Raw genomic sequence first — 26,861 nt, 5'->3', positions numbered from 1 at the left:
TCACAAATGCAACTGGCTAGATTCCGGCCCAGACACAGCTTTGCAGCTCACGGGAGGTTCCATTTTCTCTACAGGGAAAAATCATGGTTCAGGGGAAAATGATCAGAGTGTAATATGATATTAACTTACAGACCATGAGACAGTCCTGAAATGATATGATTTTTGTTAAATTTTGCATTTATGTGCTTGTGTATGTTTGTTCAAGGAACCCTCTTGTTACTTTCTTTGGTCCTCGTAAAAATCCCATGGTCAGTAGAGCCAATGACAGTCTCATTGGGAGATGAGGCCACTGAAGGGCAGAGAACCAGGACTATCTGAGGTTAACAGGCAAAGCTGCTGTAGGATCAAATGGAAACCCAGCTCTTTGCTGGCCAGCCAGGTCCCACCTCAGGGTGCATCACTGCCATTGGGCTCTGGGTGGAGCATGTGGCCAGGTGCCTCCCCACTTGGCTCTGTGGGAACCTGAGGGCGATGTGTTCAAGTCCTCTGTGCTGGCACCCCCTGGTGAAACACTTTGCAGATCACATGCCCCTTCTGTCTGTGGGGCCCGGACTGGCATTCTGTTGGGGGCAGCTCCAGAGCAACCATTTCACATGGCAAGCAAACATTGAGAGCAGATTCAGATTTAAATGACAGCTTACTTCTTTCCCAGATGTCAGATAGCAATTAAAATAAGGCAGAGGTTATAAAATAAAGCCCACCCTACCATGCTGTGTCAGAAGAACAGGTCCACGTCAATATGCGGCATATGACTTCATGGTCCCTTGTGTCGTGGGAAGAGTCCTGTGATAAAGAGGCACCAAGGCTGGAGGATGAGTTTCGGGAGAGCAGGGACCTTGCTGGTTTGCTCAGTGCTCTATTCCACATCTAGAATAGGACCTGGCCTACAGGAGGTGCTCTGTGAATGCTTGCGGAATGAAAGAATGATTGACTTCCAATATTTCTAAGCAAGGTTGATGAGATCCTCAGGCAGGGGGCACTTTGCCATCAGAGTTTCTATTTAATTCTCAGGATAGAACTCTGAGGTGGGGGAGACAGTAGAGGCAGAGAATCTGAAGCTCTGTTTTGCTGAAAGTAACACAGTAAAATCAGTAACCGGAAGGGCTGTCATCAATAACGCAGGTCCAGCTGATTCCAGGCTTCCTGCTCCCCACACTGAGCCACACCAATAACCTTCAAAGGCCCTTCCAGGCCCCCACGTTGACAGCACTGAACCCTCTCTTATCTGCAAGGCAGCCAGCGGCACGTCCTGCTAACTGCCACCGAGGTGGCCTCTGTGTCCTACCCCAGCGCATTTTAGATGCAGGGAGAAGAGCAATGACCACAGGGTCACAACTGGGGAAGGAGTGAGGATGTGTGTGTGTGTGTGTGTGTGTGTGTGTGTGTGTGTGTGCGCGTGCCCAGGCACATGTGTGGTTTTAGATGTCATCTCTGGATTCTCAAGGTAGATGAAAGTGAAACGTCCGTCAGTCAGTTCCTGTACACACAGCCCTGAAGGGCGTACAAAGCACTGAAAATGCAGTAAATTAGAAAATAGAAATCATGTGATCTTCATCTTTATATCATTTTTCTATTAGCCATTATAGTGGCTAACACAATTTCTGGCACATCATAGGTTCTTAATCCACATTAAGTAGGATGAAAGGGTTCATGAGAATAATCCAACATTGACTATATAGCAAAATAACAATAATCCTATAACACTTTTAGCTTTCAAAGTGCTCGGCGTACTCAACTTCCCTTGACCCCAAGGGATAGACAGACATCAACCCCATGATAACAGATCAGCTAAAGCAGAGACATGATATGATCTGGCTAAGGACCCCAGAGCTGTCACACCCAAGAGGCAGAACTGAAATCAGACACTGGTCACCTGTCTTTCCCACTCCACACTTCGCCCCACACCCTGCTCTCTCTTTGTTTGCATTTGGTCAGATGGACCTCTGTACCCTGAACAGACCCAGCAGGGGTCACCTTTTTGCAAACACCACACCTGCACCTCCAGCGCACCTCTGTAGGGACCCATGCGGGTCCCTTCTAAAAAACAGCATCAGAAAGAGAGGCTTCACATGCGAAAAATGAGAACCCTGGAGAAAATTTTCTTTTTAATCAAGAAGCAGTTTCTCAAGTGAGCACAGACTATCCTGTAGTGCTGAAAAAACCTACTTCTTAAAGGCATTGCTGGCAGAAGGAGGCCGGCGGATCTCAGGAGGTAGGTAGGGAGAGAGGCCGCAGCTGTTAATCTGCTGCCCTGTGAGAATGTGAACTGGCAAATCCACAGATGCTCCCTCCAGCTTATTCCCCAGACAGCTAATGTTACTGGGGACAACTTTGATTGCTCTACCCCGCCACCCCCCTGTGGAGAACCAGCCTGGTTCCCTCCCAGGTATGTGTGAGCCCCAGCAGAGCGGTCCTTCAGCATCAAATGCCTTTCTAAAATAAACTGGCTCAGATTTTATGGGCAAAGCAGCTGGGAAGGGCAGGCTGGCTCAGTCACTCTCCCAGCACCACCAGGGACACAGGCTTCCTCTCAGTGGCCTGAAATCCATTCACAGGCATAAAAGACCTCTGTCCATCACACCTCCCTGGGGGACGACAGGCTCCTGGCCTGGGTGCTCGGGGCCTGCGCCCCAGGTTCCTCCCCTCCCGCACTCCCGCCTGCTGCCCACGTTTCAATCATTACAAGGATTTTGTAAAAATGACCTCATTTTCCTGTGAGTCCGCCAAGTCTCATGCATGTCAAAGAATTGTGGGGCCAAGAACCATTCCAGCAATTATGATGCTCTGTCAAGAAGGCGGAGTGGGAGCGGGGGATCCTCGCCGAAGAAAAAGGGGAAGGAGGCGCAGAACAAAGATTTCCAGGAGGTATTGATGGAATAAACACTGGCATTTATCTCCCCCATGCCACCCACCCACACGGAGCCAGAAACCACTGCCCTCTCCCTTTAGTGTCCAGATCTCTTACGCACGTTTCAGCCGCAGCACTTCTCCAGAACCACTGCGGGGCCCAGCTTCAGTCCAGGCACACCTCGTCCTATTGCACTTCGCTTTGTTGCGTTTTGCAGATATTATGGTTTTTACACATCAAAGGGTTTTTTGTTTTGTTTTGTTTTGGTTCTGGTTTTTCTAGCATAGGTGACACACAATGTTCTATTAGTTTGAGGTGTACAACTTAGTGACTTGGCATATATTCCATTATACCGTGTTCACCGCGAGTATAGCTACCACCTGTCCCATTACCGCACTGTTACAATATCATCGACTCTGGTCCTTACGCTCTGCCTTTTACTCCTGCGACTTACTCATTCCATGTCTGGAGTCCTGTACCTCCTACTCCCCTTCACCCATGTTGTCCCCTCTTCCTCTCTGGCCACCATCAGTTTGTTCTGATTCTGCTTTTGGTTTATTCATTTGACCTTTTTTTTTTTTGGTTCCACTTATCAGTGGAATCCTATGACATTTGTCTTTCTCAGTCTTATTTCACTTAGCCTAATACTCTCTAGGTTCATCCATGTTGTCCCAAATGTCACGATCTCATCCTTTTTTATGACTGTGTAGTATTCTGTTTTCTTTACATATACACACACATACCGCATTTTCCTTATCCGTTTGTCTGTCAACAGACAGTTGCTGCCGTGTCTTGGCTATCGTAAATAATGCTGCGGGAACAGAGGGGTGCATACATCTTTTTTTTTTCTTAAGATTTATTTATGTATTTATTTATTTATTTATTTGAGAGAGAGAGAGAGGCAGAGACACAGGAGGAGGGAGAAGCAGGCTCCATTCTGGGAGCCCAACGTGGGACTCGATCCCGGGACTCCAGGATCAGCGCCCTGGGCCCAAGGCAGGCGCTAAACCACTGAGCCACCCAGGGATCCCCGCATACATCTTTTTGAGTTAGTGTTTCTGTTTTCCTTGTTTCACTAAATACCCAATAGTAGAATTACCAGATCATATGGTATTTATATTTTTAATTTTGGAGGAACCTCCGTACTGCCTTCCATAGTGACTCTACCAATTTCCATTCCCACCAGCAGTGCACAAGGGCTCCTCCTCCTCCACATCCTTACCAACACTTGTTTCTTGTCTTCTTGATTTTAGCCACTCTAACAGGTGTGAGGTAATGCCCTATTGTGCTTTTGGTTTGCATTTACCTGATGATGAGTGATCTTGAGCATCCTTTCATGTGTCTGCTGGCCGTCTGTTTATCTTCTTTGGAAAAATATCTATTCAGGTCCTCTGTCCATTTTTGATTGGATTATTTGGTTTTTTGGTGTTGGGTTGTATAAGTTCTTTATATATTTCGGATACCAACCTATTATCAGATATGTCATCTATAAAAATCTTCTCCACTTCAGTAGATTGTCTTTTTGTTTGTTGATGGTTTCCTTTGCTGTGCAAAAGCTTCTTGCTTTGCTTTTGTTGCCCTTGCCTTAAGAGACATATCTAGAAAAATGTTGCTATTGTTGATGTTAGAGGAATTACTACCTGTGTTCTCTTCTAGGATTTTTATGATTTCAGGTCTCATTTTTTCATTTGTCTCCATGTATTTTTTGACTTCTTCTTTAAATGCTTCATTGACCCATTGGTTGTTTAGTATCAGGTTGTTTAGTCTCCATATGCTTGTATTTTTTCCAGTTTTTTTCTTGTGATTTATTTCTAATTTCATACCCTTGTGGTCAGAAAAGATGCATGGTATGATTTCAATCTTCTTAAGTTTATTGAGGCTTGTTTTATGACCTGATATATGATCTATTTTGGAGAATGTTCCATGTGCACTTGAAAAGAATGTGTATTCTGGTGTTTTTGGATAGAAAGTTCTATATATATCTGTTATATCCATCTGGTCCAGTGTGTCATTCAAAGACTTTGTTTTCTTATTGATTTTCTGTCTGGATAATCTATCCACTGATATTAAGTGAAATGGTAAAGTCTCCAACCTGCTACTACTATATTGCCGTCAACTTCTATCTTTATGACTGTTAATAAGTGCTTTTTGTAATTAGGTGCTCCAGTGTTGGGTATATAGATATTTATCATTGTTATATCCTCTGGTTGGATTGATCCTTTTTTTAAATTTTTATTTATTTATTTATGATAGTCACAGAGAGAGAGAGAGAGAGAGAGAGAGAGAGAGAGAGAGAGGCAGAGACATAGGCAGAGGGAGAAGCAGGCTCCATGCACCGGGAGCCCGACGTGGGATTCGATCCTGGGTCTCCAGGATCGCGCCCTGGGCCAAAGGCAGGCGCCAAACCGCTGCGCCACCCAGGGATCCCTGGATTGATCCTTTTACCATTATGTAGTGCCCTTCTTTGTCTCCTCTTACAGTCTTTGTTTTAAAGTCTATTTTGTCTGACACAAATGTTGCTACCTCAGCTTTTTTTTCCACTTCCATATTTTTCCATCCCTGCCCTTGTAGTCTCTATGTGACTTTAGGTTTGAGGTGAGTCTCTTGTAGGCAGCATATAGATGGGTCTTGTTTGTTGTTGTTTTTTTAATCTGCTCCACAATTATGTCTTGTGATAGAGCACGTAGACCATTTACATTTAGAGTAATTATTGATAGGTAGGGACTTATTGCCATTTTAAAAATTTGTTTTCTAGCTCTTTTGTGGTTCTTTTTTCCTTCTCTTGCTCTCTTTCTTTGTGATCAGTGAGTATCTATAGTGTTTGGTTTGGCTTTCTTTCTCCTTATTTTCTGTATATCTGTCATAGGTTTTGGGTTTGTGGTTACCTTGAGGTTCATATTTAGCATTCTAAGTAAATAGCATTCCATATTAATTTGGGCATTTAAGTACAAATACATCATTAAAAAGAAAAAAAACTTTCTTTTCCTTTTCCCTTCTCTTCCCTTTTTGTTCTCTTTTCCACATTTTATGTATACGGTATCATAGTTTACATCTTTTCACTCATTTTTCTTATGTCTAATTTGGCCATTTTTTCCACTTAAAAACGTCCCTTTAAGGTTTCATGTAAGGCTGGTTTAGTGGTAATAAACTCCTTTCTCTTCTGTTGTCTGGGAAACTATCACTTCTTCAAATCTGAATGATAGCCAGCTGGATAGAGTATTCTTGATTATAGTTTTTTCTTTTCAGCACTTCCAGCACGACTATATCATGCCACTCTCTTCTGGCTTGCAACATTTCTTCTGAAAAATCAGCTGGTAGCCTTATAGTGTTTCTCTTGTGTATAACTTTTTGTTTCTCTTTTGCTGCTTTTAAGAATCTCTCTTTATCTTTAAGCTTTGACATTTTAATTATTATATGCCATGGTGTGGGCCTCCTTGAGTTCATCTTGTTGAGAGCTCTCTGTGTTTCTTGAACTCGGATGTCTATTTCTATTTCTATCTCTAGGGTAGAGAAGTTTTCAGTTATTATTTATTCAAATAATTTTTCTACACCATTCTCTCTCTTCTTCTATTGGGACCCCTATAATGTGAATGTTTGTTCTCTTAATCTTTTCCAAGAGGCCTCTTAATCAATTCTCATTTTTAAAAAATTCTTTTCTCTTTCTGCTGTTCATCTTGTGTGCTTTTCATTACCCTTTCATCCAGATCGCTGATGCATTTTTCTGCATCATTTAATCTACTGTTGATTCCCTCTAGAGTGTGAGTTTTATTTCGGTTATTATATTCTTCAACTCTGATTGGTTCTTTTAAGATATTTTCTATTTCTTTATTGAAGGTCTCACTGAGTTCTTCCATTCTTTTGCTCTAACCCAGTGAGTATCTTTACGATCATTACTTTAAACTCTTTATCAGGTATATTATTAATCTCTCATTTATTTTTCTAAGTTTTTGTTCCTTTTTCTTTCTTTTAGAGCATATTCCTCTGTCTCCTCATTTCGCTTGATTTTCTGTTTTTCTTTCTATGGATTAGGTGAAATGACTACTTCTCCTAAAGTTGAAGGAGTGGTCTTCTGTATGGTGTTCCCTGTGCAACCACACATACGTTGTGACTTTTGCTGGTTGGCTGGAGCTGCGGCCGTATATACTGGTTACTCTTTTAAACTGTGGCATGGCCCTGTCTCTGTTGAGTTCTCTTGCCATTCTCTCTACCTTTAGTTGTTCAGTAGCTGTTGAATCGGCTCTCAGTTCTTTTTTAGGAGGAATTGTTCTATTAAAAGGTGTAATTTGGTATGTTCCATGAAGGAGATGAGTTCAGAGTCTTCCTACATTACCATCTTGAGCTGGGACTCTATACGTTGAAGATTTTATGGCCATCTTATGTCAAGCAACTCTATTGGCACCATTTTTCTTTTCTTTTAAAAGGATAGTTGACATATAATGTTATATTAGTTTCAGGTGGAGAACGCAGTGATCCAACAATTCTGTACATTACAAAGTGCACACCACAATAAGTTTACTTACTATCTGTCACCATACAATGTTATTAAAATATTACTGACTATATTCCCTATGCTGTACTTTTCATCCCCATGACTTATTTGTGTTTCATAATCCCCTTGACCTAGTTTGCTCATTCCCCCACTCCTCCCTGCTGGCAACCACCAGTTTGTTCTCTGTATTTATGATTTTCCAACAATATTTTCCCACTTCATGTCTCCATCAGTTTGGTAATTCTCACAATATTTCAAACCTTTTTGTCATTATTATATTTGTTATGGTGATCTGTGATCAGTGATTATGACTTGCTGAAAGGTCAGATGATGGTTAGCATTTTTAGCAATAAAGAATTTTAAAATTAAAGTATGTACTTTTTTCTTAGAAAGCCATTGCACACAATACTACAGTGCAGTGTGAATATAGCTTTTATAAGCACTGGAAAATTAAAAAAAAACCTTTTGACTTCCTTTATTGTGATATTTGCTTCATTGTACGGGTCTGGAACCAAACCCTCAATATCTCTAAGGTATGCCTGTATCCACCATTCACAGGTCCAGTGGTTTGGGTGACTGGGACTTGGAGCTATGGAGTAGATAGCCTACATAGCCACATCTAGTGACCTTAGTCTTATCTCATTATATTAGCAACTATAATTTTACCCTAATCCCAATCTCCTGTACCCCTATTTACCCAAAACTATACCACTGACCAAAGGTACTATAACAATATGTCTTATTCATTTGACAGCATGTCAAATAGTGTTTCTATATAGGAGATCTTCCCCAGGTCTTTGTCCCTATTATAACCAATGTTTTTGTCTGCGTATCCTCCAGGCTTTGCTCTAATAATCTAGAGCAAAAGAATTATTAGAACAAGGATCCTCGGGATCCCTGGGTGGCTCAGCGGTTGAGTACCAGCCTTCAGCCCAGGGCATGATCTTGGAGTCCCGGGATCAAGTCCCACATTGGGCTCCCTGCATGGAGCCTGCTTCTTTCTCTGCCTATGTCTCTGCCTCTCCCTGAGTATCTCTCATGAATGAATAAATAAAATCTTAAAAAAAAAAGAACAAGGATCCTCCTTGTTCTGTGTCACCAGGTCTGACTTTGCTGCCATAGCAAAGGTTGCAGCAGAAAGCTGGGTCCTGCCTAACTGAAACAGAAGTGTTTATCCCCAACACACAAATCCTGATTTTCCTCTTCCTACACTATCTGTTTGACCTTTATCCATGAATAATACTTAAATGCTTAAGCTTAGTGGAAATGAATGGTTGGTAAGGTGTGATAACCCTCTAGAAGATCAAGAACATACACCTAAGGCCATGGAGTTTTGCTCCAGATAGACTTGAGATGGAAGGGTGCTTTTTTGCAGCTTGTGCTTGAAATAGGCAATATTTAAGCAGTCCCCATTTTGAAGAAGTCTCTAGACTAAACTCTTTGAATTTCTTTTCTTTTCTTTTTTTTAAGATTTTATTTTATTCATTTGAGAGAGAACACAAGCAGGGGCAGGGGAGGGGCAGGCTCCCCACTGAGCAGAGAACCTGATACAGAGCCCAGTCCTAGGACCCCAACCTGAGCTGAAGGCAACACTTAACTGACTGAGCCATAGAGGTTCCCCTCTTTTTTTTTAAAGATAGATTTATTTATTTATTTATTTATTTATTTATTTATTTATTTATTTATTTATTTATTTATTTTTGTTTTAGAGAGGGAAATAGAATCCCAAGGAGACTCTGTGCTGAGCATGGAGCCTAATGCAGTACTCTATCTCATGACTCTGAGATCATGACCTGAGTTGAAACCAAGAGCTGGACACTTAACCAACTGCATCACCCAGGCACCCTGTAATCTGTTTTCTTTCTTTTTTTTTTTTAAGATCTTATTAATTTGACACAGAGAGAACACAAGCAGGAGGAGCTGCAGGCAGAGGGAAATGGAGAAGCAGGCTCCCCATGGAGCAGAGAGCCCGATGACAGGCTTGATCCCAGGACCCTGGGATCATGACCTGAGCCAAAGCCAGCTGCTTAACCAACTGAGCCATCCAAGTGCCCTCGAAATATATTTTCTTATTTTGTTCTTGTCACAACCCTAGGATAGAAAATTATTATTCCTATTTCACGGATGAGAAAAATTAAGGCTCAGAATGATTCAGGAATTTGCCAAAGGCACATAGCCAGTAAGTAAGGGAGCAAAAGCTTTTCAGATCTTCTGGCTCTAGAGCCCAGGCCCCTTCCATTCCATGATTGTCAAGCTATACCCTTCCTTTGTACACCTGTGGAACAAGACACAGACCTGTGAGGACCACAGACCCCTTCAGCACTCTGTCTGTGATGAAGTGGGTCATGTCTCACCTGGTCTTGATTATCAATAGCACAGAGTAGGGGATGAGAGACCACGTGCCCCGCCCCCCCTAGTGAGAAACTCAGCACCAAGCTGCCTCTTTAGACTAATTGATAGGAAAAAGCCAATTGGACAGGGTGAGGAAGGCAGGATTCTCCATGGAGATCAAGAGGCAGGAACACTGTTCCCAGGTCCATCAAAGTAGGATCCATACCAGGGAGTCCCCTGGTAAGACAGCCAGGGTCCCATCCTACCGTGGATGTGGCCTCCTCTCTTCCCTTAGCCTGTCCTGGATCTGCACCATGCCTCCTACCGCATTTCCTCCAAGTGACACAGGGAACAGGTGGGACCATGATCGACTGGTTGCTTCCCAGGCCAGGCCCTGTTAGCCACAACAGAAGCTTACCTGTGCCTCTCCTGTCCATCACTCAGGGATGCCTACTGCCTCTTTCCCTACTGCCATCCCTGGCCCCATGGCCTTTCAAGACATTGATTGCCAAAGTCCTCTTCCAGGCGCTCAGTGTCCGAAGTCATCTGTTTATTTTATTCCTCTACCATCGTGGTCTTTATATTGTTATTTACTCCTGTTATTCTTTAAAGCACTTCTTAAAAGACCTTAAAGACCTATTGCTGAGACTCCCAAGTACAGCTAGGAAATAGGTTTTATTATTCTTCAGACTCCTAGTGTCTTCATGCTGAATGAGCCCTTAGCAGTCATTTTTCAGAGGAGGGAACTGAGCCCAGACGGCTGAATGGCTTTCCAAGGACCCCATAGTGTGTTCATAGCAGTTCAGGACCTGTGATGGAAAATTACCAGAAATAAATTCTATAAAATAATTTTCATAAAATAATTAGCACTATTCCTGTCATTGACTTCTCTGTGGAGTCAGGCATCATAGGGCAGTCAAAATCCTTCACCCATGGCAGTGGACAGAGCTGGGTTTAGACTCCACCTCTTTATTGACTATAGGCAGGCCCACCACCAATATTTGCAAGACCCAGGCAAGGACACAAATGAAGGCTCCATGCCACACGCCTTGATACTGAAATTATAAAATATACATATAACACACTGTTAAATGTGTGAATTCTACCTTCCGATCTCAACAAACATACCTTCATAATGACCTAGAAGGCCAGCTTTGAGAATTTTCAGGCTACTTGGAGTTCTGCTCTGATGTGATAAAATGAGTAGACCCAGCCTCTAGCTCCTCCTCTGTCTGTACATGACCCTCCTTTCTCTTCCCATCCTCTCCCCACTCAGCTCTATCCTGCATCATAAGAAGCCTCATGCATGTGTATGTGTGCAGACTGCTAGCCCACACACCCCTGCCAACATCACCCCCTTGGCAACCCCGAGGCCTAGGAATACACATCAACACCCCACTACTCGCTGAGGAGTATGAACCCAGGAAAGAGGCTGTGAAAGAAGGCTCGAGGCTATTTGGACAGAGAATTCCAGGGTTCTAGGTACCTGGAGCATCATCCAGTTGGTAAGCACATCCCTTGCCCCTGGCTTTACTTCATGGAGAGTGACGTGGCCAGAGGAAGGCCAAAGCTAGGTCCCCTAGAGCATGAGGCCCACAGTGCGGACCCCACTTGCTTAAGGGAAGGGAGACTTGCCATGAGATTTTAGGCAAACATTAAATCCTTTGTCCAAAAAATAGGACTGTTGCCTACTTTGCAGAGTGGGTTTGAGGATCAAATGAAATATTTTATATAAAAAAAACCTAGCACAGAGTAGGTACTCAACTTCCTTTTCCTTTTTCTCTGCCACCCCTCCCTCCCTGCACCCCCCACCCCCACCCTTTTTCTTTTCTCTGTAAAGCCTCAGTGGGATTGGGATTGGCACACTTAATTATGGTGGCTCTGGGAAAGGGTCATTGTCCCCCTTTCCTGCAGGAGACCTGTAACGCTTTGAGTTCTTTGTCCATTTATAAAGTATTCTTGGGTCTTCCTGATGTTAAGTAAGGGGAGATACTATGACTTACAGAGTGGGTTAGAAAACTCATACTACTCCCTGGCTTGCTAATGAGAAGCTTTAAAAAGTCCTTTGGGTCCTGACCAAAAACTCTTGGCTTTTCCTTGGCAGAAACTTGATTTCCTGTGAGATGTCAAAACTTGCCACTTAGCTTAACTCACAGAAGTTTATATTTCATTCTATCTGGTTTTGAAATGGATGAGAGACACTTCCTTTGTGTTGTCCTCAGTAGAAATGCACACCTCTGTGTAACTTGCTCTCAGTTGGCTTAGGCCTGAGGGTCTATTGAGGGATTCAAGACGCTGTCAAGTTCAGATTTCTCTGGAAGCCCTCCTCTTCTCCAAAAATCCTTTTTAGGAAAAGCCTTGACATCTCATCTTTGTTCCCTTTGACTTAAGCCTGCCTTTATGAATGTTGTTGCTGCATAGACAGAGCAGCTCAACCTTAACTCCTAAAAACCAGATCCTGGCCCAGAGGTCAAACCCCCCACTGTCTTGTGTCCCCCCCACCACCAGCCCACATCTTACCTGGAGTTCTTGAGGTTGGGTCTCTTAGAGATACTTGTCTTTGCTATTAATAAAATTTTCCAAATCTTCTCCCATGCATCCAGTTATTAAGGAATGGAGTTTAGCCTCCAGTCACTCAAACTTGTCCATTCTCAAGTTTTACATTGTTTAGGATCAAGGATTTCTCTGGGGAGAAGTGGCCACAAAATTAATAAAACATGTATGTTGCTTTCCTTATGTGAAATGTTTTCCATAAGTTGGATTAATACATGTTTTCCTCCAACTTTTACCCAGACTACATTCATCTTGTTTTCCCATCTCAAAATGTACTCTCCTTTGAGCTGTATGTGATATAACCAATTCATGATCATTTCTATCTTGATTCCATCCATTTGGCAAATATTCATTGAGCACTTCTTAAGGGGAAGGCACTGTGTTAGGTACTGTGAGTGATACAAAGAGTTATGAGCCATGACCTCTGCTCTCAACTTTTCAAAACAATCTTGGCTTAGCTTATTCTTTCTCTTGATGTGTTTTGTTTTTCCCACATGTGCCCAAAGTCAGTGATTCTTTCCTAGAAACAGAGCCATGTCTATGCAGCTCCTTGTGCATTCGAATAAGAAAGCATTCACATAATGGGTGCTCTGCACCCAATCCTGAGCCCCCAGTAGCATGGAGATACAAGGGCAAACCAAGTCATGAGCTGCTCCTCAATGATGTAGCTGCAAAGATAGTTATACAGCAATGTAAAGCAAATGCCCAGATATAAACAAATGCAAACTTTTATAGTCAGATGATTTTTATTTTTTTTAAGATTTTTATCCATTTATTCATGACAGACACACAGAGAGAGAGAGAGGCAAAGACACAGGCAGAGGGAGAAGCAGGCTCCATGCAGGGAGCCCAATATGGGACTTGATCCCGGGTCTCCAGGATCAAACTCTGGGCTGAACGTGGCACTATACTGCTGGGCCACCAGGGCTGCCCTAGTCGATGATTTTTATATTTTGATAGCCAAAATTTAAATTTTACCATAAGAGTATCTACTAATTTTTCACATATACATAGCCTAAAACTCAGTGATCCAGCTTAAATATGTATTAATATATATAACATATATTAAACATATATTTAGCAAATATATATATGTGAACATATATTCATCAAAAGACACCTAAAATAATTTTCATGACAGCATTCTTCAAAAAAGCTCTGTACTAGAATCCACTCAAGTGCCATTGGCATCTGGTAGAAGGAATAAATAAATGGTTGTGTAATCATATAATGGAATACTATACAGCAATGGGGATGAACAATCTATCTGAATATGTGATAATATCGACGAACCTCACAAAAATATTTAGCTACAACAACCAGAATAAAAAAAATGTTTTTCCATTTCTAGAAAATACAAAACAGACAAAAGTATTCTCTGCTTTTGCAAGTCAGGATAGTGGTTACTTTGGGGGAACAGTGACTGGACTTCCGGGGCTGGGAATGTTGTCTTTCTCGATCTAGGCACTAGGCAGGTTGGTGTGTTCATTTTCTGATCCTTTGTTTACTTTTCTGCATGTATATTATACTTCATCTAAAAGTTTTAAAGATCCACCAACTTAAAAATAGTTAGAACTTGGGGTGCCTGGGGGGTTTAGTCATTTAAGCAGCCGACTCTTGATTTTGGCTCAGGTTTGATTTCAGGGTCCGAGGATCGAGTCCCACGTAGTGCTCTACACTCAGCAGAGAGTCTGGTTGTGGATTCTCTCTCCCCTTCTCCTTCTGCCCCTCCCACCACTTCTCTCTCTCTCTCTCTTTCTCTCAAATAAATAAATAATTTTTTTTTCAAAAAATAGCTAGAACTCTGAATTGTAAATCAAGAAGCCTGAGTCTTAGATCTGATTCTGATGATTATTATTTACTCAAACCCTTGAGCAAATCATGCTGGGCAGTGTTTAATGTTGTGTTGATCATGCTCTAGGATTTTTCAACAGTGAGAGGGAGAGAAGGCTTTCTTCCTATGTTCCCAGCTAGATGCTTTATTATATATGGAGAAACCTGATATACCAAGAGGCAGGTGTGGGCTTCTTTGCATTATTTCACTGTATATTTAGAAGCCTGATTTAAATTGATGTAAATTCATTTTGTGCAGTCTAGCATTTTCAATGTAGGCTCTGACTTGGTCTTTGAATCATGCCTTCCATGCACTGTGTTTATTCCCTCCAGCTCCTCCATCTGAATGTCTTACCTTATGATGTTATGGTATTTGGCCCCGAAAATATCAACACAATATAGCATCTGCCAGGACGATGGAAGCTTGATTGGTTATGTCCTGGGATGATGCACATGAATGCTAAAGCTAGAGCCTGTGAGAGGAAATTCTACAAGAACCCTTTGGCCTGTTCTTAGTTCAGTTGAGTCTTAGAGACTGGGGCTTGTTCAAGGCTGGCTTTGTCCTCTTCCTACACCCCCTGACCCCACAGTGCTGCATGACCAGGCAGTGGTGCCCACCTCCTGCCCAGGCCCCTTCCCAGGAATTCTGCTTACCAGTGTTCCTGACCTCTGTCCCCCCTCATCTAATCTGTTCCTAACAGTCCCAATGGAAAGCACATGGGGCCTTCCCACTTACCATGTCTGCCTCCAAATAGGGTTATAGGAAATTTTGCAACAGAATGGCTCCATTTCTCCATCCCTGGCCATGATGCTTATGTCACACACATGCGTCTACATTTTTTATAAACTCCATGCTTCACTGTGATTATTTTTGCTCAGTCCAATGTCCTTGAAAGAGAGCTAAATAATTTTAAAATCTTACTTAGCTGTGAAGTTAACATTTCTGGAACTGTTTGTTCCTTTGCTTAGATCCATAATTGCCATCAAGGGCCATTTTCCTTCTGTCCATAGAACTTTCTTGGATGTTTTTATACAGCAGTTCTGCTGGTGATGGAGTCTTTCAGCATTGGTATGTCTGAAAAGACTTTTTACCTCACCTTCAGCCTTGGAAAGTATTTTTGCTAGATACAGAATTCTAGGTTGATAGGCTTTTGTTTTGTTTTGTTTTAATTTCAACCCTTAAAAGATGTTGTTCTACACTTCTGTCACATTTATTTCCAGAGAAAAATAATTGCTGTCATTCTTATCTTTGTTTCTCTGTCCATAACTGCTCTTCTTTCTCTCCACCACTGGTTTTGAGCAAAGTGATTACGCGCACCTTGACATAACTTTCTTCATGGTTCTCAAGCTCATGGTTTGTTGAGCTTCTCAGATAGGTGGGTTTACAGTTTTTAATCAAGTTTGGCATATTCTTGGCCATTATTTCTTCAAGCAATCCTTTCTGTTTCCCAGCTTCCTCCATTCTCCTTAGGAGACTTCTGTTACACATATCACATAAATTGTGTTCCTGCTTACTGATGCTCTGTCCATTTCCTTCCCAACTTTTTTTCTGTCTAGTTTCTATTGGATCATTTTCGATAGTTCCTATCACTGCCTTCAAGTTCACTATTCCATCTTCTGCAGTGTCCAGCCCTCCATTCATCCAACCTCAGATATGGTAGTTTTCATCTCTAGAAGTTTGATTTGAGTCTTTTTTTTTTATCTTCCACACTACTACTTGAAATTTTCCTTTAGCTTCTTGTACATATGGAAAACAGTTATCATAACTGTGTTAATGTCCTTCCCCACTGACTCTAACATCACTGTCACTTCTGGGTCAGTCTCAATTGATGGATTTATCTCCTGCATGTGGGTATTATTTTCCTACTTCTTTGAAGGCCTAACCATTTTTTAATTTGATACCAGACATTATTGGGCACTGGATATTTCTGGATTCCTATAAGTATTCTTGGGCTTTGTTCTGACACAGTTGAATTACCTGGAAACAGCATATTGCTCTTAGGTCTTGCTTTTATTATTTGTTAGGCAAATCTGGAGCAGTATTCCACCTAGAATGAGTTATTTTCCACTACTGAAGCAGAACTCCTATGTATTCTCCCCAGTGCCCTGTGAATTAAGAGGTTTTCAGTCTGGCTTGTGGGAACAGGCAATATTTTCAGTGCTACATGACCTCTGAGGATTGTTCCTCCTAATCCTGTAGGGTGGTTCTTTTTCCAGCCCTGAGTAGTTTGTTCCTATGAATGTACTGTTCATATGTACTTAGATGGCTCCTTTATCGATTTCTGCAGTTTCTCTCCATGCAGCTTTCTCCTACCTGGTATTCTTACCCTGTAAAATCTAGTCACCTTGGCCTCCCTGGACTCTCAGCTCCATCTTTTCATCTCAGAGAGACCACTAGGACTCCACCTGGGTCCCCTCTCCCTGCACCCCTAGAAACCACACAACAAGCTAGGATAATTACAGAGCTCACCTCTACAATGGTTTCCCTTCATTGCCTGTTGTCCAATGTCTTGAAAACTATTATTTCACATATTTTATCCAATTTTTTAGTTATTTCAAGTTGGTGGGTACATTCAGTCCCTGCTAATCTGTCTTGGCTAGAACAGAAATATGTAAAGCCAGTTTACCTGAAGATGTTTATGACTTCTAATGTTTTTTTTTTTTTTACTTCTAATGTTTTCCTCATAATCTGGTAGAGTTTGCAAGGCTAGTATATTTTAAACTTTTATTTTGAAATATTTTAAAAGTTACAAAAGACTTGCAAATATAGTAGAGAATTCTGGTACACCCTTCACCCAGCTTCCCCTCATGTTAGCATTTTTTTATTTGTACTTTCTTTTAGTGCACAAGTCATGAAAGCTAATGGTAAAAAAAAAAAAAGAAAAGAAAATATAAAGAATAGGTATGCTTTAATGTTATAATTTATATTTGCGAACATAAATAATATAATAATCACATTATGATTTTTCTTTCCATGTTAATATATATTGGGGAGGAGGGAACACTTCTTCTTTTCACGTTCCTACTATAGCAAATAGAAGAGGGAGTATCTCTTCTTCCTTAGAGTGTTGGAAGGACCACAATCTCCTGTCTTTTGTTCTATGCCCTCACTTACTTGCTGGGCAGAAACAGATCTTTTTAAAAAAATGATTGCTTGAGGGCAGCCTGGGTGGCTCAGTGGTTTAGCGCAGCCTTCAGCCCAGGGCCTGATCCTGGAGACCCGGGATGGAGTCCCACGTCAGAATCCCTGCGTGGAGCCTGCTTCTCCCTCTACCTGCGTCTCTGCCTCTCTCTCTCTCTCTCATGAATAAATAAATAAAATCTTAAAAAAGAAAAAATGATTCATTGGTTGATTGAGGAGAGTGAGAGAGTGCATGCACACATGAGTGTGAGTAGGGAGGGGCAGAGGGGGAGGGAGAGGGACAAGCAGACTTTGTGCTGAGTGCAGCACAATACAGGACTGATGTTCAGCTCTATCTCAGGACCCTGAGATCATGACCTGAGCCAAACCAAGAGTCAGAGATTTAACCTACTGAGCTACCCAGGTACCCCCAGAAATAGCTCTCATGGTAAAGCCCAACATTGGGCCACATTTTTGCTAGTGTGCAGGGTTTAACATGTTAAAAGTTCAGCTCTTACAAGGTGGGCTCATTTGACCTCTCCATGTGGTGAACTGCCCCAGGGCAAGGCCCAGCACGTGCTTCTCTTATCTTCCCCCTTCTGCCATAATCAAGCCAATGAGACAGGCCAATAGTCAGGAAGCCAGCTGCGGAATGGGACTCAGTCAATTCTGGGGGTCCAGCTTTCCCTATAGTCAAGTCCTTAGATCTCTATCCGGGGGTAAAAGGAAGCTCTACCTTGACTTCCAGTCCAAGTCTTGTTGTCCCAGCCAGCTTATCAAGACAGCCCCACACTCGTGGCCATGGGTGCTTGCCAGATCAGTAATAAAGCTATTATTTGACTCCCATTAGACTAGTGATTTTCCATTGGCTAGTATCCTCAGGACAGAGGGGCAGATGGTAAGATTTGTGTACCCAACCTCACATCCAGATGCCCAGAAATATGCTTTACATCATCATTTTAATGGCAATACAGCCCTACTTTGTATACTCAGTAACTCAATTGAGTAATCTCAATAACTTATACTGATAATTTGTGTAATTCTCTGTCATTGTACATTTAGCTTATTTTCATTTTCTTGCTATTATAAACAATATTGTGATAATCATTTATACATATATGTATTCATAGTTGTCTAATTTCCTTCTTTTTAAAAAAGATTTTATTTATTTATTTGAGAGAGAGGGAGGAGAGAAAGCAAGCACAAGTGGGGAGAAGTAGCAGAGGGAGAGGGAGAAGCAGACTCCCCACTGAGCAAGGAGCCCAACATGGGGCTTGATCCCAGGACCCCGGAATCATGACCTGAGCCAAAGGCAGACACTAAACTGGTTGAGCCACCCAGGTGCACCAAATTATTTTCTTATACGTGTCTTTCAGATAAGCTCTACCACCTGAGTATTGATGCCTATAGCTAATCTTGAAATCTCACAGATAGATCTCCCTTAGGCCTGGATAAATAATCCAGAAAATTCTCTTCAGTTATGTTTTCATAGAAAGATCATTTTTAAATGTCAGAAATGCAGAGAATGAGCAATTAAAAATAAATTTTGACTCTATTATATAAAAATATGCCATTTTAAGTGAGACTTAAACACACAATTTACAGCAACATAAAAGACACAAAATCTCCAGTTCAGTGTGGTAAGTTTCATGCGAACCTTTGACTCTTTGCTTTTACTACAACATTTAGTTTTTTTTTTTTTTTATGATAGTCACAGAGAGAGAGAGAGGCAGAGACACAGGCAGAGGGAGAAGCAGGCTCCATGCACCGGGAGCCCGACGTGGGATTCGATCCCGTGTCTCTAGGATCGCGCCCTGGGCCAAAGGCGCCAAACCGCTGTGCCACCCAGGGATCCCTACTACAACATTTAGTGTAGGTTGTCACTCAAGCCCAAATAGAAAGGAACCCTCTGATTTATCTTTTATTCGTGTAAAAATAATCCTCTTGGAGACATTCCTATTTTTAAGGTATGGAAATTGAGGGTTTTAGGGAAGGCTGACAGCGAAACTTCTTTCACAGTGTTCTTTTTAGTTTTGTTTCTCTGTAATGGGTTTGCCTCCCTCACTGTCTACTCAGGACTTACCTCAGATGGACTACCCTGACCCATGCAGACTCCAAGTCTGTGCCATACCTTTGCTTGCAGCACACAGAAAGAAAATAGCAGCCAGGCCACTCACCATCCCCAGGGCATAGCACCTGACACAGGGCAGGCACTTGCAAACATTTATCCAGTTTCTTACAGCAAACACTGTGCACCCAGCCACAGGCTGAGACCTCAAGAATGTGCTCTTCCAGGAAAGACTGTTGTGCTAACTAGTTCCTGAGCATTACCCTGGCTCTGTTCCCATGAGGAATTTGATCATGAGTTCAGAGGCTACACTGCAGGCACAGTGCAAAAATGTCTCTAGATATGTATGGTGGTTTGAACAAAAGAGAATCACAAGACGCCATTTCAGGAGAGGACTTTGGTAGGGGGTGGGGGGGTTCCCAAGTTGACTACTTTGAGGCATTGAAAACTCCAGGTTTCCATGATGGGGGCTATTTCGTCAGAGCTGAATTGTTAAAAGAAGCTGGGTGGGGTGCAGGGGCCATTCCATTCTGTCCACCCTGTAAGCCTAGAATCACTGCTAGTCTGGCCTGTGTGTGCAGCAAGGGAAGGAGCCCCAGAGCGAATCTTCCCACCAGAACCAAGAGTCCATGATCCACACCAGGGCAATGTGGGAAAGGACATAGAAAGGTCAGTAATACAGAGAGGTCTGAGAAAAGAGGTTGTGTAGACTAAGGACCCAGGATCCTGAAGGCCCTCAATAAGGGGATGGCTTTCATTGCTTAGATCATAAGAAAGAATGACTTTCCTAGTCTAACTAATCTCTCCATCTCTTCCACTGTCTTCCTCTTCCTCTACCCTCTCAAATGTTCCTTCCTACTCTAAGCTTTCTCACGGAGTAATCCCTCTGACACTTCCACAAGGATCCCAACATGCCCAAGGCCAAACCCAAACCAGGCCTGCCCCTTAGCCTGTGACCTCCACGTTCTGGGGTCAGAACATGGGCTCTGACCTCACCAGAATCACGGCCCTATTTGTCTCTCCTTCTCCATCACCCTAATGACACCAAGGTCTATTAGCTCTATCCCTGACATGCTTCTTAGACTAGCCCTTCCCTTCATCTGACCATCCCAACACTGGCACAGACTCATCCCGTCTCCCTGGACAATTGCAGTCTTCTCCAGCCTGGCCTCCATGACTCCAGTCCTGCTCTTCTCTGCACCAGACATCACAATGATGCCATGATTACTTAGAAAATGCCAAGTCTCACAATCCGCATCTGGCTTCCAAATCTGCTGTGGCTAACGTCCAAGATCTCCAGCAGGCATTCACCATGTACTGCCCAGTGTAGGGCTCACTATCCTAGTGTGAATATCCTGTGTTAAAGTGTTCCACGTTGGTTACCACGTGTTCAACATTCTGCATCTGGTATTTCTTTTCTTGACCAGTCCCACGGGATTTCAGTCTTCTCATTTCTAATAGATCTTCTCTTTCTTCAAAATAAATAAAGAGGGTTCTTCATTGTAGAGTTTCAAATCTGTCTAACTGCCCTCTCCTTTAATGTTTAATTAATATTTCTTCCACAATTTCTCAAAGTTCCTACCATAGTTTATTTTTATACTTCTTACAACGTTCGAATCCATAATTAAACAAATAAGAGCTCCAAAGGCATAAAATTCTTTGATTAAGTAAATATACAGTCCCAAATACCTGCATTTCACACACTTTCATGTGCGGTTCAAAAAACATTACACAGAGTGGGAATTCTAAGTTTAAATTCAAGAAGGTTAACTACCTAAATGATCAGAAATGTATACACTTCTTATAAACAGCTCTGTACTTGCCTGTCACCTCCCAGTGTCAACATTTACAAATTAACAGACATGCTTCTTGCATGATCACTGGATGTTTTGTATTCTTTGGCAGAAGTGATCAAGGTAAAAATATGACCAGATGAACTCTGAGGAAAAAGACTCAGTGTTTCATGTAGTCATATCACAGCCTGGAGCCCATTGTGTTTTAGTGAGGAGTGGCTCAGCCTGTCTCCGGTTACCCAAGTACAGTTTGGGCATTAGAGGGTGCTCCGTAAATGCCGTGGGGCCTTGGAGAGGGACAGTGCTGATATTTTTACAGCCAAGCATGCTGTCTCTAACACAGGACTGAGACACAGCTCCTCAAAAAGAATAATTGCTCTTCCTGACATAACTTCAAAATTTGGGAGTCTTTCCCCAAACATCTGTGTCTCCCTTTCTGGTCCAGGGGTCCAAGAACTTATGTTACAAGCATTTACCTTCCCCCACCTTTTCCAGTACTTGCCATGAGAAATCCAATGATATTGGTCAGGTGCTTCCTTTCCTTGGTCCTAGAACTACATTGTTTCAAACCCTAGGAGACTTCTCTAGAACTGATCTCTTGAGACAGCCAACCAGTTCTACCATATATGCTTCTTCTTGACCAATACCTACATCAGCCTAGTCTAAGATGGTAACATGACTTTTCCCACCCGGCCACCGCCCCTGGCACCTGGCACGGTGCCTGCCCTCAGTTGGCACTCATGCATGCTCATTGAATGAATGACTGAGAACCAAGTGAATACTCCTGTGACTCAGTGCAGACCATTTTATGTGTTAAAACCAGCTTCCTTGGACATGTTTCTTCACAAGTCAACCATGGCTGGGTTAACATGACTCAGGATTAATCAGTGACTAGACTCCAAGCCTCTGGAGGCAGGAAGGCAGAAGAGCAGACTTCCTGCCTGAACACTAGGCCGCAATTTGCCTGTGTGAAAAAAAGACCATATGAACCCCTGACCTCTCTTCTTTTTATTCCTCTGTCCCTTGGAGCCCATGTAGGAGAGACAAGCTGCTGTCATCTACCAGGCAGCTCGGCTCAGCTGCTTGGTGTTGGGTCACAAGCAGGGAACCATAAACCGTACACAAATCCTTGGGCTGTTGTCATTGTTTGAAATTTCTAGAGGCCTCTCTAGACCAGAGCTGGCTCCATGCAGGAACATTTCCTCAACACCCCCTGCCAAAGACCATGCCACTGAAGATCAGTCTCGAAGGCTCTAAATAGTGGAGTTGCTCCATCATGAGGCTGCCATCGAGCTGAGCTGTCATTTTTGACTCTGAGCTGTCTAATATAACATAGGCGTCAAGATGTGGCCTGGCAGTTAGCAGGGTGTGTACTTGCCTCTGCTCGGCCTTCTGCTTTCCACTAGTCACAGAGGCCACACAGAGGTAAGGCTGCTCTTTGAGTCCTGCTCTGTCACTCCTGGGCAAAAGGTTAAGCTAGGCTGTAAGATCAGATGCTGTTTCATAAAGCTCAGGCTTCATTTTAAATGTAGCAGGTTACTCCTCACTCACTGAACAAGTGTTGAGCGCCTACTAAGTGCTCACAAGGCGGTAAGGGAACATTCAACGTGGCTCCTGCTCTCACATAACTTGCATTTTAATGTAACCTGCTGATACACACTATGATAAGAGAAATGGGAAATGGTATATGATCTACCTTTTTTCTTCTTTCATTGGGCAGTATTCATAGAGAAACTCATGGCCTAGCCACCATACAACCTAACAAACAATGACAAAGTGGACACTGATAAAACCATGACCCAAGTCTAGATTGAGGATAGTTGCTAATACCCCAGAGGCCCTCTGTCTGCTTCTCCCTAATCAAAAGCAATTCGCACCCGCAGTCCCCCACTATGGTTTCCATTCTCCTGCCTTTTGAAGTGATCATTTTCTTTCTTTTCTTTTTGTTTTATCCCTGTGTATGCATCACTAAAGAATGGAGCTTAATTTGGTCTGTTCTAGGTACGGAGTCCTCCTCTACATTTTCCTTAGCATCTGGCTTCTTTCATTCAAACCATTTTTTGTGAGATTCATTCATTTGGTTATGCAGGGTTATAGTTTGTTCGCTTTAATTGCTGTACAGTGTTCTATCATATTACTATATAACAGTGTGTCCCTTCAACACTGACGAGCAATTGTATTGTTTCCTACTCTTATCTGCACACAGTGGGGTCATGTGATAGGTGTGTCAGCTTTAGTGGCTATAGCCAAACAGTCCCACAGCCAAACCCTATTCCTTACGTGTCCATCCTCAGTATATGTGAGTTCCTGTAGCTCCACATCCTTACCTGCACTTGATACTACCTCATTTTTTACTTTCTGCTATATTTTTCACCATAAAATATTTCATTGGGATTTTATGTAATACATCCCTGATTACTAAAGAGACCAAGAGATTTTTTTTTCATATGCTTTTGGACTGTTTGTGTTTCTTCTCCAATAATGTCTACTATATCTTTGCCTATTTGTCTATTGAGTTGGTTTTTTCTCTTGATGATTCATAGTTATTTTTGTGTTCTGGTTGCTAATTGTTTAATGGTGATTATATATGGGGCACATGTCTTCCCTTAATTTTTATTTTCTGTATGGTTTCATGAGGAAATTGCTAACTCTACGATGTAATTGTGTTTATTACCCTATTTTTATGATTCCTACATCTTCAGTCTTGGCTAAAAAAACCTCTTTCTACCTTGAAGTCATGCACATTTTATACTGTCTTCTAAATATTTTATAACTTTTCCTTTCATTTGCTTTTAATTTTGAAATAATTGTAAACTCAGGAAGTCGTAAAAATAGTGCATGAGTTCTGTGAACCCTTCCCTCAGCATTTATCAATGATGATATCTTATCTAACAATAGGTAAAACCTAGAAACTGACACTGGTAAATGCTGTTAACTACACTACAGACCCTATTTTAGTCTTCACCAGATTTTATATGCACTTTGTGTGTGTGTGTGTGGTTTTTATTCAATTTAACCCATGTATAGATTTGTCTTGCATTGTTTAGTGCTTAATCCACATGGAATCTAAAATGGAATTGCTTTTGTATATAGTGTGAAGCAAGGATCCTGTCTACCCCTCTCTCCCTATGGATAACCAATTGTTCTAGCATCATTCATTAAATAGTTCATCCTTTCCCCCACTGATATGCAATGCCTACTTTGTAATAAATTAAGTTTCCACATATGTTTAGGTCTGTTTCTTATCTCTCCTACTCCAATGGTCTATTTGTCCCTGCTCCTACATACTGTCTTAGTTACTTCATATGAGTATCTTGCTATATGGCAGTATCATTCCCAAGACTTTGCTCTTCTTCAGGAGTGTCTTAGCTACTCCTGACCTTTCTCTCTCCAGTGTAAATTTGGAATTGGTTTTTCAAGTTTTATGGATGAGTTTGTTAGGATTTTTATTGGAACATCATTGAACGGCATTGTGGAGAACTGCCATCTTTACAATAGTGAATCTCCCTACACCAAGGACATGACTTCACTCTTAATTTATCTAAGTTTTCTTCACTGCCTTTTAGGAAATTATTGCAATTTTCTCCATAAAAAGCCTGCATATATTTGTTTAGGTTTATTCCTAAGTAAACCTTTACTTTGCCTCTTTTGTTTCTCATATAAATTCTATCATTTCAAATACATTTCAAACTAATTATTGTTGGCATGTTGATGATATATGGTTGAATTTTGCGTATTGATTTTTTATCAATGTTGCTAAAGTCTCCTATTAATTTTAAGAATCATTTATAATAATAATTCTAATAATTATTTATAAATTATTTTGGGTTTTCTGAGAAGATAATCATGCAGTCTGCAAATAAGGATGGTTTTACTTCCAATCCTTATTCCTTTTATTTCTTCTTGTTGTTTTACAATTGACCTAAACAAAATTAGAGAAATAGTGATGGTACCCATCTTTGTTTGAATTTGTAAAGAGAAAACATCTGACATTTCACCATTAAATATACTGCTTGCATAAGCTTTTGCAGTTGCCTTAGATCAAGTTAATAAATTTCTTTCCCTTCCTACTTTATTTGCTCATCATTTCTTTTAACATCCCCAATCTTCTTTCTCACGTATTTTTTTCTTCTTGCTAACGTATGTCTTCTAAAACTCCTTTAATAAAAAAAAATTCTCTTGCCAATAACCTGCCATGACTTTTGTCTCTCTGAAAACATTTTTAGTTTTACTTTTGCTCCAATTCTTAGAAGAAAGGTCAGCACATAAAAGTCTATGTGTTTTAACTTTTCCACTCTATATCCATTTTCTCTCCACCCTGAAAAGACAACTCTAATTTAATGTTGTGTTCAGCGACGCCTGGGGGGCTCAGCAGTTTAGCGTCTGCCTTCGGCCCAGGGTGTGATCATGGAGTCCCCGGATCACAACCCACATCAGGGTCCCTGCACGGGATACACTTTTTATAGTGTAATATATTTTAACAGCAAACTTACAGGAACAGCACAAAAGACAAACAGCATTAGAAACATGTGCTTGCATGTAGAACAACTAGAAAAGTATAGTGAATGGTTGGAATCTACTGTATGATAAAAATGTTACAAAGACCATTTAGCTGCCATCAATAAGAAATTTACTTGTTTTAGAAAAAATTCAGATTCTGGCATTGGCCATGTTTATAATTATTATAAAGTTGAACTGCTGAACCGTGTTCACTGAAACATTTTGACTTGCATTAATGGTTTTATGTCCCTGCATTTATACTAAAGATTCACACACAAATTAAAATGGAAAAGCTAAAAAAAAAAAAGAAAGAAAGAAAGAAAGAAAAGAAAATGGAAAAGCTGCCAATACCTGATTTCTTTCCCCTAGCCTTCCACATGCAGTCATATACGTAAGTACCTACTGGCCCCATGGGAAGAAAATATCTAACATTCAGAACTACCAACAACAGGAAGAAGAGAATTTTTTTAATAGAATGAAATGTTTTCCATCATAGTGGATTCTTAAGCACATTCTCAATGTATGCGGCGTGCTAGCTGGATGTCTTTTGGCAGAATTGTTACGTTTGGCATGTATATAGCATGTAGGTTGGTATCTTCAAAAAGGTCCACCAGATAGGACTCACTTGCCTCCTGCCAAGCACTCTGGAAGCACAGATCTGTTTTGAAGCCCTGAGCAGTTTCTCGCACCAGCAGCTGGAAAGGAAGTTTGTGGATCAGAAGTTCAGTGGACTTCTGATAATGTCTAATTTCACAGACAATGGCAGTACCGGGTCTGTAATGATGAGGTTTCTTCACCCCTCCGGTAGAGGGCGCGCTCTTGTGAGAGGCTTTTGTAGCCAGTGGCTTTCTAGGTGCTTTACCATATGAGCATTTGTGGACCGTCTGCTTTGCACCAGCCATGGTACAGAGCCTTCCTTACTTACCCCATCTTCTCTTTTGGCTGGAGCTCAGGGAGCTGGAGGTGGTGACGGCATTAACGAGCAAGAGCGGTGTGGCAGTGACTGTGAGCCTATATCTTTTAACTTTATTGAGCTGTAGTTCATATACATAAAATTCACCCATGTTTTGCATGCAATTCAGTGGTTTTTAGTGAGTTTACCAATATACCAGTTGTGTATACATACATAGATCAGTTGTGTATACATACATTACCATAATTGACTGTTAGAATATTTTTTTAAAGATTTCATTTATTTATTTGAGAGAGAGAACACAAGCAGGGAGGGTGTCAGAGGGAGAGGGAGAAGCAGACTCCCCACAGAGCAGGGAGCCTGACAGGGGGCTCTATCCCAGAACCCAGGATCATGACCTGAACTGAAGGCA

At 41.7% G+C, this 26,861-nt stretch overlaps 1 protein-coding gene across 1 annotated transcript; it reads right to left on the bottom strand.

Annotated features, from left to right (window-relative positions):
* On the bottom strand, positions 1-26,438 carry LOC129506180 (histone H3.3A-like). The gene is made up of 3 exons (XM_055319629.1): positions 26,162-26,438; positions 1,975-2,037; positions 1-68 (listed from the first exon to the last, which is right to left on the bottom strand). Exons 1-3 carry the CDS (start codon positions 26,436-26,438, stop codon positions 1-3), a joined length of 408 nt encoding a protein of 135 aa, XP_055175604.1.
* Positions 26,439-26,861: the final 423 nt, after the last annotated feature.

The sequence above is a fragment of the Nyctereutes procyonoides genome, unplaced genomic scaffold (assembly GCF_905146905.1).
Source record: "Nyctereutes procyonoides isolate TBG_1078 unplaced genomic scaffold, NYPRO_anot_genome, whole genome shotgun sequence".
NCBI classification, from domain to species: domain Eukaryota; kingdom Metazoa; phylum Chordata; class Mammalia; order Carnivora; family Canidae; genus Nyctereutes; species Nyctereutes procyonoides.
This window is presented reverse-complemented; position numbering and strand designations above follow the sequence as displayed.

Excerpts from the sequence above, each read along its gene's own strand:
- LOC129506180 (XM_055319629.1), bottom strand. The coding sequence starts at position 26,438 with ATGGCTGGTGCAAAGCAGACGGTCCACAAATGCTCATATGGTAAAGCA. Across the intron at positions 2,038-26,161 it reads GAGTGCTTGGCAGGAGGCAA|AAGGGACCCGCATGGGTCCC; the intron begins GTGAGTCCTATC and ends GCTGTTTTTTAG. Across the intron at positions 69-1,974 it reads GGTGTGGTGTTTGCAAAAAG|AGAAAATGGAACCTCCCGTG; the intron begins GTGACCCCTGCT and ends TTTTCCCTGTAG.